The sequence below is a fragment of the Garra rufa genome, chromosome 7 (genome assembly GCF_049309525.1).
Source record: "Garra rufa chromosome 7, GarRuf1.0, whole genome shotgun sequence".
Lineage (NCBI taxonomy): Eukaryota > Metazoa > Chordata > Actinopteri > Cypriniformes > Cyprinidae > Garra > Garra rufa.
In genome coordinates this window covers 1,706,012-1,727,159 of record NC_133367.1, presented here as the reverse complement: position 1 = coordinate 1,727,159, position 21,148 = coordinate 1,706,012, and the positions used below count along the sequence as shown (strand labels likewise).

At 34.6% G+C, this 21,148-nt stretch overlaps 3 protein-coding genes across 3 annotated transcripts in view; all 3 read right to left on the bottom strand.

The window, feature by feature from the left end:
* The window catches only part of cers5 (ceramide synthase 5), a 23,981-nt gene extending 8,011 nt beyond the window's left edge, over window positions 1-15,970 (bottom strand). Inside the window, exons 1-2 of the mRNA XM_073844534.1 lie at window positions 15,644-15,970; window positions 1,825-1,912 (exon numbers count right to left, since the gene is read on the bottom strand). Of these exons, the coding sequence (XP_073700635.1) occupies window positions 1,825-1,912; window positions 15,644-15,816 (261 nt within the window). The 5' untranslated portion in view covers window positions 15,817-15,970. The remainder of the gene's footprint in view (window positions 1-1,824; window positions 1,913-15,643) is intronic.
* A 2,502-nt stretch (window positions 15,971-18,472) lies between these two features.
* Window positions 18,473-20,258, bottom strand: LOC141338919 (uncharacterized). Its single transcript, XM_073844532.1, has 4 exons — window positions 20,207-20,258; window positions 19,793-20,104; window positions 19,092-19,448; window positions 18,473-18,606 (listed from the first exon to the last, which is right to left on the bottom strand). The coding sequence occupies exons 1-4, from the start codon at window positions 20,253-20,255 to the stop codon at window positions 18,473-18,475; spliced, it is 852 nt and encodes a 283-aa protein (XP_073700633.1). The 5' UTR covers window positions 20,256-20,258.
* A 54-nt stretch (window positions 20,259-20,312) lies between these two features.
* LOC141338918 (DNA replication licensing factor mcm2-like) overlaps window positions 20,313-21,148 on the bottom strand; it is an 8,310-nt gene continuing 7,474 nt past the window's right edge. Inside the window, exon 10 of the mRNA XM_073844531.1 lies at window positions 20,313-20,371. Coding sequence (XP_073700632.1) covers window positions 20,313-20,371 — 59 coding nt within the window. The remainder of the gene's footprint in view (window positions 20,372-21,148) is intronic.

Here is a 21,148-nt window from a genome sequence, read left to right as displayed (position 1 = left end):
ATATATATATATATATATATATATTATATATATATATATATTTATCCAACCAATTGCAGATAACTTGTATAAATATGTAATTTTCGCAAACTTAAAAAAAACAAGAAGGAGAAAAAACATTAAAGTAAAACATATGTAGGAAATATTGTGGTTTACTTCTATTTACTGTTTATTTGTGCAAATTTAACGAAAGAAAATACATATTGTAGTGTCCATTCATATAAAAAAACTATATAAATGAATACACTTATTTAATTTTACTGCATTTTGTTTTACATTGAACATGTTGAATCTACTGTGCAACAATGAATATTTGATAAAAAAAGATGGATTCTGAAAATAAATACAAAAATAAAAAGGCAAAAGACAAATATTTAAGAAAATATTAAAAAAATAATAATATTATAAATTTAATATTGTTTTGAACACTTGTTCATTCATCATTATAGAATATGCAATAAAAAGTTTACACTTTTTCACATTTTTAGTAACATACATGTAGGAAAAGTGGCTGTTTACCTCTATGTGCTGTTTAATTTGGTGAAATTAAACACGTAAATATTGCTCATTTATATATATTTATCCAACCAATTGCAGATAACTTGTATAAATATATATATACACACACACACACACACACACACACACACACACACACACACACACATACATACATACATACATGCATGCATGCATGCATATATATATATATATATATATATATATTATATATATATATATATATACACACACACTAAAAAAAAATCACTAGTTTCAACTTAAAAACTTAAGTTAGCAGCTGCCTTAAAATGTTAAGTTAAATCAACTAATTTTGATTGTAATAAGTTAAAACGACTTGTAGTTTTAAGTTGATTTAACTTAAAAACTTAAGGCAGCTGCTGAACTTAGGGTTTTAAGTTGAATCTGGTGAAAACTTTTTTACAGTGTATATATATATATATATATATATATATATATATATATATATATATATATATATAAATAAAACAAGGTGGAAAACATGCACTAGACACTTGTATTTATTTTTAACTGTAATTTTATATAAAGCATTTTCAACCTACTTTGCAACAATGGATATTTGACACCAGTAAAAACTCACTATTCCTCATAGAAAACATTCAAACAAACAACAACACTCCAGTTGTGGTCAAAGTTCTTAATATAAAACTCACTTCACGTCTCTCAAACGATAAAACCGGACCAGAGAGCAGCTTAATAAACACAGCGCTCCGTAATGACCCCAATGCTCAATGGCCGCTGTAGCAATGTGTTGACAATGACTGTTTTGAGCAGTTCATTAACCCAGAATTGGCACACGTGGGTGAACTATGCCTCCAGGCCCGTTAAACCGCGCCGCCGTCCCACAAACACCGCGTGCAGAACTGTGGAATCTGACACTCGCTATAAAAAGCAAACAATATGTTTTAATTCAAACAAGGAGGACAGACAGTTTAGCATTGCACCAGAACACCACGGATAAGGCTAAGACACAAAAACCAAGTTGTGTAAATGGAGACATTCCCTGTTTGACACAAATGCAATATTCTCTTTATGACAACGAGGTCAAAGTGACAGTAAGGCCTGAACTAAACATTAGCTCATTGACACTAAAATCTCAGGTAGTTCAACAGTAAACAGACGTTTTCAACAATGCAATCTCAGTTAATCTCCGAATGCCAGCCTCAGCAGAAATCTCAATCATTAAAGCTGCCTCAGCCGGACTTGGCCTGTTGCGTCACATGACCGTCTGTGGTTTGTTTCAGGACGGTGGGCTGCACTGGTGGGACGTCTGAAGACACAAACCGTCGTCTCCAAGAAAGCAGACTCCACGCGAGATGAGGGCTTTTCCGACTTGGAGACAATAGAAGGCCTGTCGCTGGACACATGTGATCTATTGTTGGATAAAACCGGAACTTTATGCACAACTTTCAGTTTAAACTGCAAAAAGATGTGTTCTTTATCAGTACTTTAGGCTCGTCTCCCATTACTATTACTAAAATACATTTAGTTGAGAAGGACGATTAATTACATGACAAGGTATTCTTGTTTTTGGAGAAATGCATTGAAATTAAGTTTAAACGTATTTTTTTTTTTTTTTTGCGTTAAAGGAACGCTCCACTTTTCTACAAAGACCATGAATGCTTTTCTTATTTTTTGGAAATAGGCTAATTCTCCAACTCCCCCCCCCCCCGAGTTAAGTTGATTTTTACCGTTTTGAAATCCATTCAGCCGTTCTCCTGTTCTGGCGATATCACTTTTAGCATAGTTTAGCATAGATCATTGAATCCTATTAGACCAATAGCATCGTGTTCAAAAATGACCAACGAGTTTCCATATTTGTCCTATTTAAAATTGTTACGGCAGCAAACTTCCTTGACTATTACGCCAGAATGGGAGTGTAGTTCCTAATCTTATCGGCCTAGAAAATTGCAGCTTTAAATTTTCCGTCAGTATTAGTACACGATATAACCACAGAAGAGTCAAGTTTTAAATAGGACAAATATGGAAACTCGTTGGTCATTTTTGAACGCGATGCTATTGGTCTAATAGGATTCAATGATTTATGCTAAGCTATGCTAAAAGTGATATCTCCAGAACAGGAGAACGGCTGAATGGATTTCAAAACGGTAAAACTCAACTTATTAACTCGGGGGGAGTTGGAGAATGAGCCTATTTACAAAAAAAGTGGAGTGTTCCTTTAAGTTTAAACTTGCGGGACGCTTGGCACTCTTTTTTTATTGCCTTTCACGTATTTTAGTAATCGTTGTAAAATATCAAAAATTTAGAAAGCTTAACTCAAAATTTCATCCTCTAAAAAACATTTTGGAAAAGGTAATTGGATTTCGTAAAGTGGGCTCCTCCCCCTGGTGGGTGGAGTCAAGTGTCATATTACAAAATGCACTGCAATATTTTATAATCAAAACTGTATATAATCTTGAAAGATGACATACCCTTGGAAAGCCTCGTGATTGAATATTTGGAGTTTTTTTGTGGTAGATGTATACAATATTTTGACATAAATTTATATATTTGTTACAGGAAAACGCATTTAAAAAAACAGGTGCAAATTTTTGGTATAACGCCTGAAAATCTCACAGAAAAACTTTTCTGTGCAAAGCAGCAAATTTGGACAAAAACTGGTGGTAAAGAATTTACACACTTTAATAGCAAAAAGTTTAAAATTTAGTAAAAAATATGAAGAAAAATAGAGCTGTTTACTTCTTTTTTTTGTTGAAATTAAGTAATTGTAGAAAATACTAAAATAGGTTTACTTGAAAAGGACGATTAATTACTTGACAAGGTATTTTTGTTTTTAGAGAAATACATCGAAATTAAGCGTAAAATTTATTACGTTAAACTTGCGGGGCACTTGACACTTTTTATTGCCTTAGACATTTTAGTAAATTATCGTAAATTAAATCTAATTTGATAGCTTAACTCAATTTCATCCTCTGAAAAACACTTTGGAAAACATAATTAGCATTTGGAAAGTGGGCTCCTCCCCCTAGTGGGTGGTGTCAGGTGTCATATTACAAAATTTACTGCAATATTTTATCATTACAACTTTTTATAACCTTGACAGATTACATACTGTTGGAAAGGTCTGAGCCTCAAGATTGAATATTTGAAGGTTATTTTGTGGTAGAAGTATATAATATTTCGACAAATTTATACATTTGTGACATGCTTTATAAAAAAAAAATTTATGGCGTTTTGGTTTCACCATGTGGCTTTTTTTTTTTCACAAAAACTTGTTGCAAAACACAGCATTTTTGGTAAATTTAACAGCAACTTAACTTTAATAGCAAACGTTTAAAATTTAGTAAAACATACAAAACATATCCGTTTTCTTTTATTTACTGTTTATTTGGTGCAATCAAGTGATTGTAGAAATGGTGTAATAAAATAAAAATATTTTTATGTTCATATATAAATCAATGTAGAAAACATGCATTGCTTATATTATTTTAGCTGGTGGCAATTTTTGGTATAGCCCCTAAACAAAATCTTGCAAAAGCTTCATTTTTTAAAATATCAACTTCAAATTCGGAACATAACTTATTTGGACATATTTCTTAAGATTTTTTTGAAACTTTGTTTTATACAGTTATATTACAGTAAACCTAAATTTTTATAACTTTATAAATTCTTTGTTAAAAAAACTTTCATTTTCACTGAAATGTACTTGTCTGTGGATTGCCTTCTTTAAACTTAGAGCAAGAAAAGTATCAGTCAGTGAGAAAACACTCATTTTTTAAATGTATTTGGCAAAACTAGTATCCCAGAAATTACTTCAACAAAGCTAGAATTTATTGTAGTAGATTTTCTAAACATTTAATACTGAAACTTAAGTTTTGCTAAGTTTTAGTAAAATATTTATGTTGTAAGCAATCATCTGGCAATCATATGTCATATTTTAAATTTGCTTACCCTTCATATTATATTTTTTCTTATTGCACTGAAAGAAATTGTTTCAACAATCTCACTTATTTTATACTTTTAAAAAAAAAAGACTCTAAAGTAATTTTGTTTTTCAAATGCATGCATCCAAATTTAAGAATGTTTTGATATCAGTTTAAAATAAAACAAACACTGAGGAAGAACTTCACTTCTTTATATGAACTATAAAAGGGAAGTAGAGTATTTCCATTCTAGTTTGAATTAAATCATAAGGTTTTGATGAGCTTCTGAAACTAACAATGACGGCCCAAAACTGACCGGTAACGAGCAACAGCGCTGAAGCTCTGATTCAAAGTTAAACAGGATGAAGTGTGGCAACAGCTCAGGGTCAAAAGCAGAATGCTTGATTCATACGGATTACATCACTATGGTCACACACATCATTTCTGGCAAAGATTTCGCTGATGTTGTCACAGCAGGGATTCTGAGTTGTTCACATTTTGCCTGTTGTGTGTTTGTGTATCAAGGTCGCATTCAACACTGCATGCAACCTCACCATGTGAGACAGCCGGGCTAACAATGTTTGCCATTTTCTCACTAATTCGATTTGAGGCTCTGATAAGTGAAACATGACCTGAGCGTGTCCTACGTGGGTGGAGATCGCTGTGTCCGTCTTTGTGCTTTTACCAGATGTAAAAGCAGAATATGACAACTGACCACAAAAAGGACAAAGTCAGTTTAACACAACCACAACAAAAGATGAAAAACCACTCATTGACCAATAAAACTATCTGACAGCTCAAGGTTAAAGGGAAAATTCATCCAAAAATGACAATTTTTGCAACTGTCAAGTTGTTCCAAACTTGTATGAGTTTCTAACATCTGTTGAACACTAAAGAAGATATTCTGAAGAATGTTGGTCACCAATCAGCCATTGACTTCCATGGTATTTTTTTATGCTATGGCTACTGTCAACTGTTTGGTTGCCAACATTCTTCAAAATATATCATTTTTTGGTGTTCAACAGCTGAAAGAAATTCAGACAGGTTTGAAACAACTTGGAACAGAATTTTGAATAAAACTAAAAACAACAAACTAAATTCTAACTAGATAAAAAAGTTCGTCAAGACAAACTTTAAGTTGGCTTGAGAAAGCCGGAACAGAAAGTTTAAAGAAGTTTTGAGAAGTTTAAAAAAGTTTAAAAAAAAAGTTTTAAAAAGTATAAAAAAGTTTTAAGTTTAGTCACTAGAATGTTGTTTGCATGACTAGCATGTCACTAGCATGGTATTAGCATGATGCTAGCATGACTAGCAAGTCACTAGCATGATTCTAGCATGACTAGCAAGTCCCTAGCATGATTCTAGCATGACTAGCATGATTCTAGCATGACTAGCAAGTCACTAGCATGATTCTAACATGACGAGCAAGTCACTAGCATGATTCTAGCATGACTAGCAAGTCACTAGCATGATTCTAGCATGACTAGCAAGTCACTAACATGATTCTAACATGATTCTAGCATGACTAGCAAGTCCCTAGCATGATTCTAGCATGACTAGCAAGTCCCTAGCATGATTCTAGTATGACTAACAAGTTACTAGCATGATTTTAGCATGATTACCAAGTTACTAGCATGATTTTAGCATGATTACCAAGTTACTAGCATGATCTTAGCATGATTACCAAGTTACTAGCATGATCTTAGCATGATTACCAAGTTACTAGCATGATCTTAGCATGATTACCAAGTTACTAGCATGATCTTAGCATGATTACCAAGTTACTAGCATGATCTTAGCATGATTACCAAGTTACTAGCATGATTTTAGCATAATTACCAAGTTACTATCATGATCTTAGCATGATTACCAAGTTACTACCATGATTTTAGCATTGATTACCAAGTTACTAGCATGATCTTAGCATGATTACCAAGTTACTAGCATGATTTTAGCATGATTACCAAGTTACTAGCATAATTTTAACATGATTACCAAGTTACTAGCATGATCTTAGCATGATTACCAAGTTACTAGCATGATCTTAGCATTGATTACCAAGTTACTAGCATGATCTTAGCATTGATTACGAAGTTACTAGCATGATCTTAGCATGATTACCAAGTTACTAGCATGATTTTAGCATGATTACCAAGTTACTAGCATGATTTTAGCATGTTTTTAGCATGATTTTGATAGATAGACAGATGAGTTTGAATGGATTAGAAATAGTACATAGAAGGGCTTGACTGAGTCGCAAAGGATTCTGGGAGTTTAAATTTGAATTTTGACAGTTGGAGTTTGAAAAGTCTTGGCTCATTTGAACATTCCGTCAATGTTAGTCAATGGGATTTTTCCCAGTCTTAATCGGCATTTTTACGAAAACTGTAAGTCCGATCAGTTAGAAAAGATATAGCAACTCGAGTCAGACCAGACTGAAGATATGGACTGAGTTTGGAGTTTGTAGAGTTAAAGCTCTAGGAGGAGATACAGTCAGAAATTTTTGGATAGGAAGAAAATAGAATATCAGTAAATTGGCTTTCTCAAGCCAACTTAATTAATAATCACATTCATAGGGAGTTTTCACTCTTGAATTCTTAGACTGAGCTAAATATATGGGTATAAATATTCACTGAGGACGATTAGATTTAGTAATTCTTTACTACATGTAAATGCATCAGAAGACAAGAAATTTGAGACAATTGTAAATTAGGTCAATTTGATTACAGTTTTTTTTTTTTTTGGCTAAATGATGTAATGCATCATGGATCAAGGAATCAAATCAAAGATTCATGAGAGTTTTTTTTTTAATTATGAAGTGCAACATGACATCTGATGACTTTAGGGCTGGACTCGAATATTTGATTATTATATACAGTGAGGTCAATAAGTATTTGATCACCCTGTGACCCTGTGAAGTTCTCTTACTTAGAAATCATGGAGGTTTCTTCAAGTTTCAGCATAGGTGCATTTCCACTGTGAGAGACAGAATCGGAAAATAAAAATCCGGAAATCGCATTGTATGATTTTTAACAATTTACTTGTGAATTACTGTGTCAAATAAGTATTTGATCACTTGAGTCAAAAAATTTTTTATATTCGGTACAGAAGCCTTTGTTAACAATTACAGAAGGTCAAACGGTTCCTGCAGTTCTTCACCAGGTTTGCACACACTTGATCTTCTCTAGATCTGTCAGGTTTCGGGGCTGTCGCTGAGCAACACAGAGTTTCAGCTCCCTCCAAAGATTTTCTATTGGATTTAGGTCTGGAGACTGGCTAGGCCACTCTAAAACCTTGATATGCTTCTTACGGAGCCACTCCTTGGTTTTCCTGCCTGTGTGCTTTGGGTCATTGTCATGTTGGAAGACCCAGCCACGACGCATCTTTATTGCTCTGACTGAAGGAAAGAGGTTTTTGCCCAATATGTCACAATACATGGCCCTGTTCATCCTCTCCTTAATACAGTGCAGTCGTCCTGTCCCCTGTGCAGAAAAACACCCACAGAGCATGATGCTTCCAGCCCCATGCTTCACTGCAGGTATGGTATTATTGGGATGATACTCATCGTTCTTCCTCCAAACACGGCGAATGGAGTTGAGCCCAAAAAGTTCTACTTTGGTCTCATCTGACCACAGGACTTTCTCCCATGACTCCTCTGGATCATCCAGATGGTCCCTGGCAAACCTGGACATGGGCTGACTTAAGCAATGCAAGATTTTAAACCATGACGTCTTAGTGTATTACTGATAATAGCCTCGGAAACGATGGTCCCAGCTCTCTTCACGGCATTGACCAGCTCCTCCCGTGTAGTTCTGGGCTGATTCTTCACCATTCTTAGCATCATTGATACCCCACGAGGAGAGATCTGTCCGAGGGACATTGACAGTCATCATTAGCCTCTTCCATTTTCTGACAATTGCTCCAACAGTTGATCTTTTTTCACCAAGCTGCTTGGCAATTGCCTCGTAGCCCTTTCCAGCTTTGTGAAGGTCTACAATTTTGTATTTTGTGTCTTTTGACAGCTCTTTGGTTTTGCCCATGTTGCTACTTAAGACTTCGAAGCTTCGGTGCTCAAAAAATGGTATTCGGACCAGCCCTAGCCGATTTGTACTAAATGTTTATGACTATATTTAGTTATTTTAGTACAATTCATAAATTAAGGTGACTTATTGGCGGAACACTTACAAAACCAATACCTACGTTGTACATTTACAGCACAATTATTTTCCAAAAATTCCCAACATTATTAAAACCAAGAACAACCAAGTTTTGAGATTTGAATTTCTGATGTACTAATGAATGTGTTATATACTAGATAAGTAATAAACCATGTTTAGAACCATGGGCTTAACCATGGTCTTTTTTTAATATACTAAAATTTTAGGCCAGTTAAAAAAAAGAATAATAATTTTGTGGCTGTCAAAAAAAGTCATGCCAAATTAAATACTGAGCATGAATTTGTAATTTTTGGAATTTAGTTCAAACTAACCAAAGTTAGGAGCTTTAAATCAAACAGAACAGAAATTTAAATCAAATCCATCAAATTCAGACAAGGTTGCAAATGTTTCAAAAACAACTCATGTATGCTATCTTAACATAAAATGCAATGAAATATGAACTGTTAATTAAATGCAATGATGCAATCAAACAACTTGACGTGTGTTTATGACCACGCATGTAAGCTAAAACCAAAGGCGACGTTTGACTCAGGAAAACCCAATGGCCCGAAGTACTAGAGCTGTCTGGAGCATTAACTATTCAGTGACAGACTGAACTCTAGAGGGAAGGATCCTGGAAACAGGTGATGACACATTTCCAGAACCTAAACCTCTTGAGCAGCAGTCCCTGTGAATGCCAGCGTCACTCCTGCGGAGTCATTATGATCCGATGTTATCGGCACGACAGTTGAACACATTCCTTTGAGAGAATGAGCCCAAAACAAGCACTGTGTGAATGAGACCTTGTGCAAGTGTGTGTGTGTGAGAGAGAGAGAGAGAGTGAGAGAGTAATTATTCTGGTATGAATGAAGGTGGAGTGAATGTTTTGAGTCCTCAGGGAATTAAGGAAAATAAACATGAATAGCATATGTAATTCGTGCCAAAAGCACAGTGACACACTTCAATTGAATGTCATACTTTATTATGTCATATATATATATATTAATATTATATTTGTGTGTCTAAAATGTGAAAAATCTGGGAAATAATGACATATTTCTTGTAAAAATGGCTTATATTTTTTTAGAATAAGCTAATATAAATGGAAAAAAAAAGTAAAATTGCATTAAAAAATACATTTAAAGAAAAAAATATATATTTAATTTGCCAGACTTCCAGATTTTAGGCCACCTAGCGTTTTATAAAATGTTTTTCAGACTAGTGTAAAGAAAACATTCAAAATACACTTATGTTTATCTATTTGCACTTTATGGATTTGCACCTGTATATTTCAATTACAACACATATCTTCAAAGGCTGTTTTCTCAAAATGAGTTTTTCCTCCACTTCAGTAGCACTTATATACATCAAAACTTACAGTTTTATTCCTAATTATATCCTCAAGGTTTGTACTGAAGGGTTTGTTAATATATAATCAGTGTTGAGTGTAACACATTACTAAGTAATTACTTACTGTAGTCAATTACTTTTCCCTTAAAAAAGTAAAGTAAGGGATTTTTATTGCGAAAAACATTGTGAAAATGTATTTTTTTTTTCTGGATGTTTACAGTATTTCATGATTCATGCAGTGATAAAAAGAGATATCCAAAATCTAAAATAAATTAGTTTATGTTTAAGGCAATATAAATTAAAAAAATAAAATAAACTGCATTTAAAAAAAAGCATGCATTTAGAGCAAAAACTTTTTTTTTTTTTTTTGGCCAGACTGCCAGATTTCGGGCTACCTAGCTTTTTATAAAATGTTTTTCCGACTAGTGTAACAAAAACATTCAAAATACACTTTTAAGTGTTTATCTATTTGCACTTTATGGATTCGCGCCTGTAGATTTCAATTACAACACGTATCTTCAAAGGCTGTTTTCTCAAAATGAGTTTTTCCTCCACTTCAGTAGCACTTATATACACCAAAACTTACAGTTTTATTCCTAATTGTATCCTCAAGGTTTCTACTGAAGGGTTTGTTAATATATAATCAGTGTTGAGTGTAACACATTACTAAGTAATTACTTACTGTGGCTAATTACTTTTCCCTTAAAAAAGTAAAGTAAGGGATTTTACTCCTAAAAACATGGTGAAAATGCATTTTTTTTCTGGGTATTTACAGTATTTCCTGATTCATGCAGTGATAAAAAGAGATATCCAAAATCTAAAATAAATTAGTTTTTGTTTAAGGCAATATAAATTAAAAAAAAATAAAATAAACTGCATTTTTTTAAAAAAAAGCATGCATTTAGAGCAAAAACTTTTTTCTTTTTTTGGCCAGACAGCCAGATTTTGGGCTACCTAGCTTTTTATAAAATGTTTTTCAGACTAGTGTAAGGAAAACATCCAAAATACACTTTTAAGTGTTTATCTATTTGCACTTTATGGATTTGCGCCTGTAGATTTCAATTACAACACATATCTTCAAAGGCTGTTTTCTCAAAATGAGATTTTAGTTTTTCCTCCACTTCAGTAGCACTTATATAAACCAAAACTTACAGTTTTATTCCTCATTATATCCTCAAGGTTTCTACTGAAGGGTTTGTTAATATATAATCAGTGTTGAGTGTAACGCATTACTAAGTAATTACTTACTGTGGCTAATTACTTTTCCCTTAAAAAAGTAAAGTAAGGGATTTTACTCCTAAAAACATGGTGAAAATGCATTTTTTTCTGGGTATTTACAGTATTTCCTGATTCATGCAGTGATAAAAAGAGATATCCAAAATCTAAAATCAATTAGTTTATGTTTAAGCCAATATAAAGGTAAAAAAAAAAAAAATAAACTGCATTTTTTAAAAAGCATACATTTAGAGCAAAAACTTTTTTTTTTCTTTTTTGGCCAGACAGCCAGATTTTGGGCTACCTAGCTTTTTATAAAATGTTTTTCAGACTAGTGTTAGGAAAACATCCAACATACACTTGTGTTTATCTATTTGCACTTTATGGATTTGCGCCTGTAGATTTCAGTTGCAATACATATCTTCAAAGACTGTTTTCTCAAAATGAGTTTTTCCTCCACTTCAGTAGCACTTATATACATCAAAACTTACAGTTTTATTCCTCATTATATCCTCAAGGTTTGTACTGAAGGGTTTGTTAATATATAATCAGTGTTGAGTGTAACACATTACTAAGTAATTACTTACTGTGGCTAATTACTTTTCCCTTAAAAAAGTAAAGTAAGGGATTTTACTCCTAAAAACATGGTGCAAATGCATTTTTTTCTGGGTATTTACAGTATTTCCTGATTCATGCAGTGATAAAAAGAGATATCCAAAATCTAAAATCAATTAGTTCATGTTTAAGCCAATATAACGGTAAGGAAAAAAAAAACTGCATTTTTTAAAAAGCATACATTTAGAGCAAAAAAATTTTTTTTTTCTTTTTTGGCCAGACAGCCAGATTTTGGGCTACCTAGCTTTTTATAAAATGTTTTTCAGACTAGTGTAAGGAAAACATCCAAAATACACTTTTAAGTGTTTATCTATTTGCACTTTATGGATTTGCGCCTGTAGACTTCAATTACAACACATATCTTCAAAGGCTGTTTTCTCAAAATGAGATTTTAGTTTTTCCTCCACTTCAGTAGCACTTATATACATCAAAACTTACAGTTTTATTCCTCATTATATCCTCAAGGTTTCTACTGAAGGGTTTGTTAATATATAATCAGTGTTGAGTGTAACACATTACTAAGTAATTACTTACTGTGGCTAATTACTTTTCCCTTAAAAAAGTAAAGTAAGGGATTTTACTCCTAAAAACATGGTGAAAATGCATTTTTTTCTGGGTATTTACAGTATTTCCTGATTCATGCAGTGATAAAAAGAGATATCCAAAATCTAAAATCAATTAGTTTATGTTTAGGCCAATATAAAGGTAAAAAAAAAAAAATAAACTGCATTTTTTTAAAAAGCATACATTTAGAGCAAAAACTTTTTTTTTTCTTTTTTGGCCAGACAGCCAGATTTTGGGCTACCTAGCTTTTTATAAAATGTTTTTCAGACTAGTGTAAGGAAAACATCCAAAATACACTTTTAAGTGTTTATCTATTTGCACTTTATGGATTTGCGCCTGTAGATTTCAATTACAATACATATCTTCAAAGGCCACAGAAAGGACAAAATCAGGTCAACACAACCCCAACAAAAGATGAAAGACAACTCAATGACCAGTAAAACTATCTGGCAGCTCAAGGTTAAAGGGATAGTTCGCCCAAAAATGACAATTCTGTCAACTATCAAGTTTTACTTTTGACACTATTGACTCTATTGTCCTATTAAACACTGTAAAGTTGCTTTGACACAACCTGCATTGTTAAAAGCGCTGTATAAATAAATATGATTGATTGATTGACTGATTGGTTGAAAATGTAACATCTAAATGTTAAAATATGTTTTTAAAGTAACCTCCCTTTAAACACTTTTGATTTCAAGAATGATTTATGCAGTTTCATAGCATTTATTTGCAAGAATTAAAAGGGCAGAATTGTCCTACCCTTGTGTTGTTTAACTAGTTGAGGTTGATTTAGAAAGTAATTATCAATGCGTAATGCAACAGTTTTTACATAGAGTAACTGGTACAGTAATTAATTACATTGTTGAAGATGCTATTAAGTCGTAATTAATTAGCCTACTTTTACCCAACACATAATTGCGAGAATGTATTTCCTTCTGACTATTTACACCATTTTCTAGTTCATGCAGTGATAAAAAGAGACTTCCAATATCCCTTCTGTAAAATCCTATAACTAAGCCAACAAAATGAAATAAGAAGTTTGAACCTGAAACCTGCTACGAATCATAAAAATTTCCTCAGTTTACAAAACATCTCTGGCTTAGATGTGTGTAGCTCCTCAAAGCTAAAGCACATCAACACTATCTGTGGTCTGCAGTCGCCACTGATGAATAAATGAAGAGAAAGACTGCTGGTGCCATCCTGAGTGACTGCCTGCAGATGTCCCCCTGAAACCAGACCAACCCCCTCTAGACCAACTAGGCTAATTGGCCTCCTCAGAGGCTCGGTCAGACCCGAGACATGAGGACATAGCGAAACGTGACAGGGGTGTGTGCCTGACAACGCTCATCTGCGAAACCAAGGCCAGCACAACAAAAGAGGCCCAGTTTACCCAAAGTCAACGTAGTATATTTATGCAAGACACCAAACGACCGCTATCTGCTTCATAAACCATGAACCGGACCATAAACTGAACATTCCCCAAGAGATACAGTGAACATTTACACGCTCTTCTGCAAGAATGAGGTCTGGCGGGATTCCCAAGACTTGCTTATCCACAAACCGAAGCTTCGGGTTTCCCTCAACGTCAATCAATCCAATGAAAACCTTCTCAAAATACTAATAAAACCTACAATAGTATCTCAATACTGTCAGGTATGTATTTTGAAAAAAAAAACTGGACTGAATAGAAAGTACCTAACCATAAACACCTCAATTTATATTTTCAGTATTTTCAATATTTCTCACTTTAGCGAGGAAGCCCAACACATTTGGTCATGCCATGTGTCTAAGCTACTCCTGTGGACTGGTTTCGCTTGCTGTTTTTAGCAACATGCCACAAACCACGTAGACACACAACTAGTCAAAAGTAAATTTTAAACCGTTTCAACAGAACTGGCGTGATCTCAAAACCACAAATACTTTTGCCTCAACTGGATGGGTAAGAAGTAAGCTAGTATAGTTTCTCCTAACAGGTTCATCAAGATACTTATCATACTCCCCATCCCAAAGCAGCCAAACTAACAAAAAAAGATTGTTTTGGACATAACACCTTGGAGTTGCCATTCAAACACCATTATACTTTAATATACAGCCATTATTCAGTGGCATGCTAGATATCAGAGCGCCACAGTTCTGCTTGTAACCAAAATGGACCGACTTTTTCTCACGAACACTGGGTTTTAGATGTCAAACGAGATCCCGCCCACCGAACATCCAGCTGAGGACGCTCTGGAATGTTTCTGCGGTCTATTCTTAGTCCTAAATCTAAAATATTAGTTCAAGACGTTGAATGCGCTTCCTGCAGAAACCCAACAGCAACAGTGATGTTGGCTCTTGCATAACAGAATTGTGTTATAACAGACAGCCTGGTGTTTGGTGCAACTTGCATAGTAATTGGCCTTTTCTTAAATGTTTAGTTTTGGTGAAATTTTGTAGTGTGCTTGATAACGGACTAATTCGACCAAAAATTAATATTATGTTCTTATTTGCTTTGACTCTAAGTGGTAAAAGAAGTTGTAAATCATATAATAATATAGTTTAAAGAACATACAGAATTTTCAGAGCTTGACAATGCAGTGCCCATTCACTTTCTCTGTATGGAAAAGAGCAGCGTGAACATTGTACCAAATATCTAAAAGTTTGCACAAAACATGAGGGTGAGTAAACAATGACAGAAAGGAGTAGTTTGAGCGAGCTACGCCTTTAAAACCAAGCTTTTCCACACTGACACACAAATGTCCTTACCACTCAAGTTAGCTTGAATTCAAAGCATATTTGAGACATGACACTGCACATGTTTACATGCATCACAGCCTCTTCTAAAGGTGTGGTGTTCATCTCTGACACTATTTTCGAGTTATCACAGTCATAAAATCAACATTAGGTGACTTTAGATCATCACACATGTGCCTGCACTTCATCTCAACTAGGAAGTTTGACTAAAAAGCATGCTTTCTTGAAGTGAGAGTGAGGTAAGGTAGGGGGACATAACGAGACTTTTAAGAAATGAAACAAATGCAATCCTCTTTTCTGAGCCTAGGCCTTACGCTGGTCAGCTGACAGATGCATCAAGATAAAAGTTCCTAACCTGAAGGCTTGACATTTCTCTCATGATGTTCAACCAGCAAAGTGGACTTCAAAACATCGCTTTTAAGTGTTCAGAAACGTGCATGCATTAGCGCTCAACATGAAGACCCGGGAAAGCATGGGGTGTGAGTTTAAAAGACTGATATTTAAATATCAATTGAGTCCACACAAAGTTAAATGGTTATAAATGGTCAAATGAATGGTAAAAGCGTCCAGTCAACACACAAATCGTACCTCTCGAAAAAGATCCGCACTGCGAAGATCCCCAAGGCCAGCGGCAGCGCGGAGAGCAAGTGGCCGGCTTTCGGGTACTCCACCCCGGGTGCTGGGTCGGCGAGATCCGCCCAAGTGACATTGTGCGGAAGCCAAAAGCGCTCGTTCCAGAACCAGGCTGAGAGCGCAGCCATGTTGGAAGGAAAACTAGAGATTCAGAGAGAGAAGAGGACGAAAAGAAAGAAAATATTCGGGTGGCAAACGATTCACCGCCCCCTTTCTCCCTCTCTCTCTCTCTTCCTCTAGCGTGTGTAGTGTGAGTGTGGACGTGTTGAAGGTGTTTCCACACCCGTGATGTGATGCGGCTGCATGAGGAAGTGCGGGCTGATCTTCCGCGCGATGCGCATTACGTAGTCCTCAAAACATGTTACGACACAAAATGCTCGTTAATAATGCATATTACATACACTCGAGACATTTCGTGCTCTGGTGTAGAGTTTCAGGATCTATTTTGTTCATTTATGTAAGTAGTGATCTTTTGAATTGGTTCTTTTGGCAAACTGATTCAAGTTTCATGTACCATCAACGAACTATTTAGATTGAAACATAGTTATTGAAATGTAGTGATAAGCAGCAGTTTGAACGAAATAATACGCTCAAATAAATCAGTTCTTCGAATCGATTCTTCTAGCGAGCCGTTCGAACGAAGCGATTCGCTGAAATGAATCATACCTGGTCGCATACTCTTAACAGCTTTGCCGCTTGTTATATGGCGCCACATTGTGGACAAACTGTGAAGATCCAGCACATTCAACACAATTGTAGTGTCTACAGAGGATCATCATTTCATTTCAGAATTACATTTTCTTGAGGTTTATACGAACTGTTACAGCAATCAGTGGCGTCACGTGACCAGTAAATTAACCTTAACTAAGTCAATATAATCAGAAGCTTTTAATGGTAAAGATATGGAGGTCGAATTACTAATGACAAAACACAATCCCAGTAGAAGACATTAATCTGAAAGTTACAATTATTCTACAACTGAAATACAGGCATATGAGTAAATTTAAGTTTTTTTTTTCCAATAATTTAACTGAACATATGTCACAGCAACTCTATCATAAAAATGAAGTGAAGTGAATATACTAAATTTGCATTGAACTTGCGTTAAGAGAACTAAAATTACTCAGACTGAAATTTAAAAATCACAGTAAAATTATATAGACATGGGAAAATAACTAATAAAAAATTATGCAAAACTATGAAAATGGAGTTAAAAGACGAATAGATCTAATAGTACAATATAAATGATACTTTAACGCTGGCACGCTCACCAAATAGTTATTTTTACATATATACAAATAATGGCAATGTATAATATATGTTTATTTTAAAACACCACAGATTGTTCCATTTATTCACATTTTTCCATCAAAAGAAACTGATATATTAGTAAACAGTACATACTTATAAAGCAAACACAGATGTAGTACAAAAGTGACAACCACTTTTTCAGTAGTCTATGGGCTCTGGAAGTGTTTTCCAACCTATTTTGTCCATAAAGATTTCAAAATTTCTGAGCTGAATAACAAACATTGTTTTGAAGAACTAAGAAAGGTAGGGAAAGGGAAAAAGAAAGATATAAGACTAGGTATTTGATGTCTTATCAATATATGATGACGCCCATGAAATCATCATTATCAATATCATAGTGTTGTTCATCTCTGAGAATAAAATTAATTTTATATTTGAAAGTTTCTGTGTAAGTAACAGTACGGATAATTCCAGCAACATCCATATATATATATATAGGCATATGGAAGATCAGCTGACAAAATTGTTCTGATGTTAAAACAGTAAAGACATTTCTAGCAATATCCGAACATAGTGTTTAGTTCAAGTTCTCATTCATATACAACTATCATAAGAATAACAGATGAGTGACTGCTAATTCTCCTGGTCATCTCCTTTGGCATAATCATATGCATATAATCCAAAAAAAAAAAAAAAAAAAACCCTTGCAAACCCACCATTATAATAAAAAAGTAAACAACAAGGGCATATTCACTCCCTGGATACCAGGTTGAATGAATAAAAACTGCATACTTGACACAAGTATATAATATAATGCATTTCCTAACGAATTTTACAGCTTAAAAACACAGCTATTTTAACATCCTGCTATATAAATACATTTTGGCTATTTAATTGCATGGTGGGAAAAATGCTGTAGATAATCCCTGTTGTTGGTGTTGCGATCCTCTCAGATCACGTGACCTCCATCTTTCTTGTCCTGTAAGAAAATAATAAATCATGGACGATAAAGAGAGAAATCAACTGAATCATTTAAAACTGATTGACACATCTGTCATCAGTTAGTGAATACGATTCTGTTTGAAATGTTTATTTCCCATTGATATGCTCATTGGGAAAAAAAACACAGGATTTCTATACTGCCCTCCAGAGGCAAAGCGCAGTAACTACACATTTGGTCAAAATTGAGTTAAGGCTTAAAATGGACTTTGTGACAAAGTCTCCTGGTTCAATTTTTTCCTGGTTCAATTAATTTGTTCGAAGTAACGAGAGTGTCAACATGTTTGACCAGCTGGTGTAAAAACTTTAAAGGCATTTTTCTCAGTTTCAGTGTTGGCGTAGTTACTGCACTTTGCCTTTGGAGGGCAGTATACACAGACTTGCTACAGTAGTACATTATCTCACCTTATACACTGTCCCCATTCAAAAGCCCTCCTTTCATGTTTTTGTCCATGTCTGCATAAAAAAAAAAAAAAAAAATTACAAACACAATAAACACTATTTTTGCACAATGTAGACAATGTTTTCAGGTCACTATAGCATCTGTAGGTGATACTTGCCAATTCTATAGATCCAATAGCGATAGTAAATCAAACCAACAGCAGATACAGCCGCCATCAGAACACCACCAATTATTACTGCCCTAACAACTATAGACCGACCTGAACCTGGAACAGATAAAGACAGACAGTCATTTGTTTGAGTGAATATGTCAGACTAATCTACAATGAACACTAAGATATCAGAAGGTCTGAGAGTTTTTTTTTTTTTTTGTGCAGAGCTGAAGATGTTAAAGCAGAACACAGCTTTATACAGTGATGTCAAAAGCACTGATGCTTCAATACGAAGTCTTGTAGATACAATAATAAAATTATGTTTTTACATCTCTGCATAAAACTCAATTCACACCGTACTGACAGACCTCAACCAACACGGACAATCACACAAGATTACAGGATGTCACTTCTCAGAAATTCCACGACCTTACAAGAGCTGATTTAGCATGATCAAGCAGCAAAAATTTGATCTGACAGAAGCCAAGGGTTAACCACACTGATCAGACAAAAAGCTGATGAAGTGTCTGTTGCCGTCTGTCGGTGCGGTGTGAACTGGCTATAAGAGTTCTTCATTACAAATGCCCAAAACTGCTCACCAACGACATCCACACGGAAGTTCTTCACAGTGGTGACAGTGCAGCGACCAGGACAATGATGCTTGTGGCTGGTGATATTTAGTGTATAAAGTCCAGAGTCTGTGGTTCTGGTCTTCATGATGGTCAGAGATCCAGTCTGATGATTTAGCTTCAGTCGGTCTCTGAATCCCTCATCACAATGATCATCTGTACACAACTTGATGGGATCTCCAGTGACTTCATTGTTGAGAATTTTGTTAAAGTACCAGCTTTTCACACCATTTGGGTTTTCTCCTACATCAGGATCTAAAGTGACTGATTGTCCCTCCTTCACTGACTTTGTTTTCTCTTTCTGATTTCGTTCAGCAGCAGGAACGCCTGAAACTCAAACCAACAACTGCACATTATTTTCCCAAGATCAGCAGAAACAACAAACAAAAAATATATTGTGAACATGTATAAAATTAACAAAAAGTATTAAATAATAGGCTAGAGCAATTTAAACAGATGATTTAAAAAAAGGTGAGAAACTGTCAAAAACAGAAAGTAAATCAAAACTAATAGTGCACGAATAGACAAATCAGTTTAAAATCATTCTACTCTGTTTAGCTCAGTACTTGTAAACAGAAAAAACTCTTAAGTTCTAATATGATATGTTATAAAAACAGTAATAATTATATAAACACATGTAATCTGTTTTTGAACATTCATTAATGACTCACCGAGGACATGAACAATGAATGTCTTTTCAAAATTTCTTTTGCTGATGCTCATTAGCTGATAATGTCCAGAGTCTGTGGTGTTTATGTCTCTGATGGTGAGATCACCAGTGTGTTCATCCAGTTCCAGTCGGTCTCCGAATCTCTCTTTACATTCATCATCTGTACAGATCTTACTCTGATTTCCAGTGATTTGAGCGATGCGCGTGTCATTAAAATACCAGTTAATTTTGTCTTTTTGGTTTATTTTAAGATCAATGTGCAGAGTGACTGAATCACCCTCTATCACTGACGGACTGTCACCATCAGACGCACCTAAAGAAGTAATTCAAATAAGTTCATAATGAATAAGATCATTATAAGTATTGCTGACAGGAAGACAATATGTAAAAAAAAAAACAGAAAAAAAAGACTTACCGTTCACGAGGTATGCGAGCACAGCGAACACGAGAACAGTCACCGCCATAGTCCTTTCTCACAACTTCCGTAGTTTGCACCGCAAATACGCAATTGCTGTGTAAACCTATTTCCGCCCCAGTATGCAGGTGTTACGAGATTTTTGGTTTCTGAGATATTCGGTTTCTGTGGGCGGAGCATACATGCATATTAATGAGACATGATCAGACATGCGCGAATGGTCGTGAAACTGAAAATATCAGCTCAGCTCCATCTCAGAATGTTTAACGATTTTTTTTTTCATAAACCTAACAGACCTTTGTCTAATATATGAACTTATGTCTAAAATAAATGTGTTTACCTTGTTAATGCAGTTTCAGAAGTTTTATGTTCTTTTTTCGCGTGAGGTCATCCACGACTAAATGAGAATGACAGGCTTTCACTTCATGTAACTGTAAACGCAAACCTCATCTGCATCCAGTATTGATTTCAGTTGGTAGCGGTAGGTAGATTTCTACATTGCGATGCTTAAACTGGGACTTTATTGTTGTTATTCCTTGTTAAATACATCACTGCCTGTAACATCTTAAACGTCTAGAAACGTATCTGTGGACGAATTTATTTAAACTAGTCTAATGTGATTGTTTAAGTCTCGTTAACTTGTGATCATCAAACCACAACTTTGTGTAAATAAACTAACATGGACTAACAGAGCCTAACAACACCACCAACATGTCTGTTCTTTTATCACTTGTTTCATTGTTGTGCTGGATGAAAAGCCTTTCAATAAAGCAAATTACTATGTAAAGGTGCTGCAGTAGTTTGTCTAGGAAAAGTATTGAAATAGAAAGTAAAAATATAGATTTTTGGTACATCTGCTTTAAAAGAGAAAAATAAAATCACAGCCTTTTATGAAAGTAATTTAACAACAAGTTTAGTGATGACAATTTTATTTACAGTAGA

What these genes read in the sequence shown, in the direction of transcription:
- LOC141338919 (XM_073844532.1), bottom strand. Translation starts at nt 20,255, where the DNA reads ATGGCGGTGACTGTTCTCGTGTTCGCTGTGCTCGCATACCTCGTGAAC. An exon ending in GCTCGCATACCTCGTGAACG is followed by an intron (nt 20,105 to 20,206) that starts GTAAGTCTTTTT and finishes TTACTTCTTTAG; the next exon opens with GTGCGTCTGATGGTGACAGT. An exon ending in CTTCCGTGTGGATGTCGTTG is followed by an intron (nt 18,607 to 19,091) that starts GTGAGCAGTTTT and finishes TATCTGTTCCAG; the next exon opens with GTTCAGGTCGGTCTATAGTT.